This window comes from Prosopis cineraria, unplaced genomic scaffold (assembly GCF_029017545.1).
Source record: "Prosopis cineraria cultivar Desert tree isolate PC_DT_omini unplaced genomic scaffold, ASM2901754v1 PC11, whole genome shotgun sequence".
In the NCBI taxonomy this organism is placed as follows: domain Eukaryota; kingdom Viridiplantae; phylum Streptophyta; class Magnoliopsida; order Fabales; family Fabaceae; genus Prosopis; species Prosopis cineraria.
Genome location: NW_026555342.1, coordinates 1,719,692 through 1,724,783, shown reverse-complemented (window position 1 = coordinate 1,724,783; position 5,092 = coordinate 1,719,692). Strand labels below are relative to the sequence as shown.

General features: G+C 43.6%; 1 protein-coding gene across 1 annotated transcript; it reads left to right on the top strand.

Moving 5' to 3' along the window:
* On the top strand, positions 1–4,319 carry LOC129285767 (uncharacterized). Its single transcript, XM_054921640.1, has 2 exons — positions 1–134; positions 265–4,319. Exon 2 carries the CDS (start codon positions 326–328, stop codon positions 4,115–4,117), a length of 3,792 nt encoding a protein of 1,263 aa, XP_054777615.1. The 5' UTR covers positions 1–134; positions 265–325; the 3' UTR covers positions 4,118–4,319.
* The last annotated feature ends 773 nt before the right edge of the window (positions 4,320–5,092 follow it).

Below are 5,092 nucleotides of genomic sequence, written 5' to 3'. Positions count from 1 at the left end.
TTTTGCCGACTCAATGCATAATCCCTTCGTTATTTTATACTTGCGCTCCGATTGATCTTTGAGATTGTGATTGAATTTCATCCCAGAAATTTCAGATACGAAATAAAGGATTAAACCTATCAAATTGGATACCGGTGAGGCTTTTTCTCAATTTACATACCTCTCTACTTTTGGCTTCTTCGCATCTCAATTTATCTACTTTTCTTTTGACATCTAATTTTGGTTGCTGCGAACAAGAAGTGTAATTTTTGGTGTATGTTTCAGGAGCTAGGGTTTTGGAACACTACTGACCTACTGAGATAGTTTAATTTCGAAGCTATCAGCAATGGCGTCGTTGGACCCTGAGATTTCGAAGACGCAGGAAGAGCGGAAGAAGTTGGAGCAGCAGTTGGCATCTCTCACGTCGGTGACCTTCGATACGGATCTCTATGGCGGGAGCGACAAAGATGCCTATCTCACTTCTATCCCAGCGAACGAGGATGAGGAGAATCTTGATGCTATGGACAACGAGGTTGCTCGGAAATTGGCGTCTTACACTGCTCCGAAATCCTTGATGAAGGATATGCCCGGTGTCGGTGATGCAGATGCGGATGTTGGATTCAGGAAGCCGCAGAGAATTATTGATCGAGAAGATGATTATAGGCAGAGGAGGTTGAATCGGATTATATCGCCGGAGCGGCACGATCCTTTTGCTGCTGGTGAAAAGACCCCTGACCCGGCAGTGAGGACGTATGCGGATGTGATGAGGGAGGAGGCGTTGAAGAGGGAGAAAGAGGAGACTCTGAGGGCTATTGCGAAGAAGAAGAAGGAGGAAGAAGAAGCGGCTAAGGCTGCTCCGGAGAAGGGGAAGGAAGCTGATGCTGCGGCAGCGCCTAAGAGAAGAAATAGATGGGACCAGTCTCAGGATGAAGGGGCGAAGAAGGCGAAGACTTCAGACTGGGATATGCCCGATACAACACCTGGTAGATGGGATGCAACTCCCACCCCTGGGAGAGTGACGGATGCGACACCAGGAAGGAGGAATAGGTGGGATGAAACTCCTACACCTGGAAGACTGGCTGATTCTGATGCGACTCCGGCCGGTGGTGCTACACCTGGTGCAACCCCTGCTGGTATGACTTGGGATGCCACCCCAAAACTTTCTGGCATGGCTACGCCAACTCCTAAGAGGCAGAGATCAAGATGGGATGAGACACCTGCTACAATGGGTAGTGCGACACCGCTGCCAGGTGCCACACCCGCCGCTGCTTATACACCAGGCGTAACTCCGGTTGGAGGAGTTGAGTTGGCTACTCCAACTCCTGGGGCAATTAACTTGCGGGGTGCTATTACTCCAGAGCAATATAATTTATTGAGATGGGAGAGGGATATTGAAGAGAGGAATCGTCCATTAACAGACGAGGAACTTGATGCCATGTTTCCCCAAGAAGGATATAAGATATTGGAGCCTCCTGCTTCATATGTGCCTATTAGAACACCTGCGAGGAAGCTTCTTGCTACCCCAACTCCGCTGGGGACCCCTCTTTATCAAATCCCAGAGGAGAACCGTGGTCAGCAGTTTGATGTTCCCAAGGAAGCACCTGGTGGTTTGCCATTCATGAAACCTGAAGATTACCAATACTTTGGGGCATTGTTGAATGAAGAAAATGAAGAGGAATTGTCACCAGAAGAACAAAAGGAGCGTAAGATTATGAAGCTTCTGCTTAAAGTTAAGAATGGAACGCCACCACAAAGGAAAACTGCGTTAAGACAGCTTACAGACAAAGCACGTGAGTTTGGAGCAGGGCCATTGTTTAACAGGATCCTACCATTGCTCATGCAACCTACTCTTGAGGATCAAGAAAGGCATCTTTTGGTTAAGGTTATTGATAGAGTTCTGTATAAATTGGATGAGCTGGTTAGGCCTTATGTCCATAAGATTCTTGTTGTTATTGAACCTCTACTAATTGATGAAGATTACTACGCACGTGTGGAGGGCAGGGAAATCATCTCCAATCTGAGTAAAGCGGCTGGCTTGGCCACAATGATTGCAGCAATGCGGCCTGATATTGACAATATTGATGAATATGTTAGGAACACTACTGCCAGAGCTTTCAGTGTTGTTGCCTCTGCACTTGGTATTCCTGCACTCTTACCCTTCTTGAAGGCTGTGTGTCAGAGTAAGAAATCATGGCAAGCCCGGCATACTGGGATTAAGATTGTTCAACAGATAGCCATCTTGATTGGTTGTGCCGTCTTGCCACATTTGAGGTCTCTTGTGGAAATTATAGAGCATGGACTGAATGATGAGAATCAGAAGGTGAGAACAATCACTGCATTGTCACTTGCTGCTCTAGCTGAGGCTGCTGCTCCTTATGGAATTGAAAGTTTTGACTCTGTACTGAAGCCTCTGTGGAAGGGTATAAGACAGCACCGTGGAAAGGTGTTGGCTGCATTTCTGAAGGCCATCGGTTTTATTATTCCTTTGATGGAAGCTCTGTATGCCAGTTACTATACCAAGGAAGTCATGCTGATTTTGATTCGTGAATTCCAGTCACCTGATGAAGAAATGAAGAAAATTGTTTTGAAAGTGGTGAAGCAGTGTGTTAGCACTGAGGGTGTGGAGGCTGATTATATTAGGAATGATATTCTGCCAGAGTTTTTCAGGAATTTCTGGGTTAGGAGGATGGCTTTGGATAGAAGAAACTATAGGCAACTTGTAGATACAACTGTAGAGATAGCCAACAAAGTTGGTGTTGCTGATATAGTTGGGAGAATTGTTGAGGACCTTAAAGATGAAAGTGAACCTTACAGGCGAATGGTGATGGAAACTATTGAAAAGGTTGTTACTAACCTGGGTGCAGCTGACATAGATTCTCGCTTGGAAGAGCTACTGATCGATGGTATTCTTTATGCATTCCAAGAGCAAACCAGTGATGATGCTAATGTGATGCTTAACGGATTTGGTGCAGTTGTGAATGCTCTTGGGCAGAGAGTGAAACCTTATCTTCCTCAGATTTGTGGTACCATCAAGTGGCGGTTAAATAACAAGAGTGCAAAGGTGAGGCAGCAAGCAGCGGATCTTATTTCAAGAATTGCTGTGGTCATGAAGCAGTGCCAAGAAGAACAATTGATGGGCCATCTTGGTGTTGTATTGTACGAGTATCTGGGAGAAGAGTATCCTGAAGTTTTAGGATCAATTCTTGGAGCACTCAAGTCCATTGTCAATGTTATAGGTATGACGAAGATGACTCCGCCTATCAAGGATCTGCTACCACGGTTAACCCCAATTTTGAAGAACAGGCATGAGAAGGTCCAGGAGAACTGTATTGATCTTGTAGGTAGAATTGCTGACCGTGGGGCAGAGTTTGTGCCTGCAAGAGAGTGGATGAGAATCTGTTTTGAGCTTCTTGAGATGCTTAAGGCACACAAGAAGGGAATTCGTCGTGCTACAGTGAACACTTTTGGATATATTGCCAAAGCCATTGGACCACAGGATGTCCTGGCCACTCTATTGAATAACCTCAAGGTGCAGGAGAGGCAAAATCGTGTTTGCACGACTGTCGCTATTGCTATAGTTGCTGAAACCTGTTCACCCTTTACAGTCCTGCCTGCTTTGATGAACGAGTATCGTGTGCCAGAGCTCAACGTCCAAAATGGTGTCCTGAAATCCCTCTCTTTCCTGTTCGAGTACATTGGTGAAATGGGAAAAGACTACATCTATGCTGTGACTCCATTACTTGAGGATGCCCTCATGGACAGGGATTTGGTTCACAGGCAGACTGCTGCTTCTGCTGTGAAGCACATGGCTTTGGGTGTGGCTGGTCTGGGTTGTGAAGATGCTCTGGTCCATTTGCTGAACTATGTCTGGCCAAACATATTTGAGACCTCTCCTCATGTCATAAACGCTGTTATGGAAGCCATTGAAGGAATGAGGGTAGCTTTGGGTGCTGCCGTTATTCTCAATTACTGTCTCCAAGGGCTGTTTCACCCAGCACGTAAGGTTAGGGAAGTGTATTGGAAGATCTACAACTCACTTTACATCGGAGCTCAGGATGCTCTTGTAGCTGCTTACCCCATCCTGGAGGACGAGCAGAACAATGTATACAGTAGACCAGAATTGATGATGTTCTTTTAAACTGCAGTTTTAAGATGATGGACACCATCCTCGAACAGAGGCACTATTAATACTAGTTTGTTTAGTAAGTAATGGCCATATGAGCACGTATTCATGATCATTAGAACATTTTGACCTCGTTGTGTCGGTGGTTAGATATTTCTCTTTGTGCAACAATGCATGTCTGATATTTCTTCTCAACAAGGGCATTCCGTTTACTATTTGTGCTTTTTGTTGCATGGTATTTATACACGCTGTCACCATACATGCACGCCTTAATGATATATACGTCCCAACAATACATGATATATCCATCATTCAATGTTCTATTGCAGTATTGGGTCAGGGAAGAAGTAGCTACTAGCTAGCTGTGTAGTGTACAAGTTTACTGTTAGGCAGTGAAAGGTTTTTATATTGGATATTTTCTATTACCTTTGTGTTCGTGAGATGTGGGAGATGTCAGATAATTACCCTGATATAAGATTGTCCTCGTCACTCTCTAAGGTGTCTCTCGCAAGACCTAGATGTTGGCTAACAGATTTAAAGTTGTAGATGTATTGAAGGAAAATTAATCTTGATCCTTGTATTTCTATACTTTTGATTCAGTTTAAACTCAAGTTTCTGATAAATGCAGAGTAATGGAGAGCTCATGTGCCTTTAAAATCGACTTAGAATTAAGACAATATCATTATCAATTCACACTCTACTTAGTGCTCGCTCGTAGGCCAGCAAGATTTAATTACATATATGTTAATAATTTTTAAGTATTGATAAAATTAAACGCGATATTAAATTCTAATTGCTTGCTTAATCACATGCACTTGAGCGAGATTGTGTTGTTGGCCGCATCAACGACAATTATAAAATAAATGTAGAGTGAATTTGGTGGAGATAACATCTACTGAGGAAAGAAAAGTAATCATTGTTTAAACTAAAACTGTCACAAATATTTATTTTTAAATTAAAATGTATTTTTTGTCTCTACACTTTCTTTAA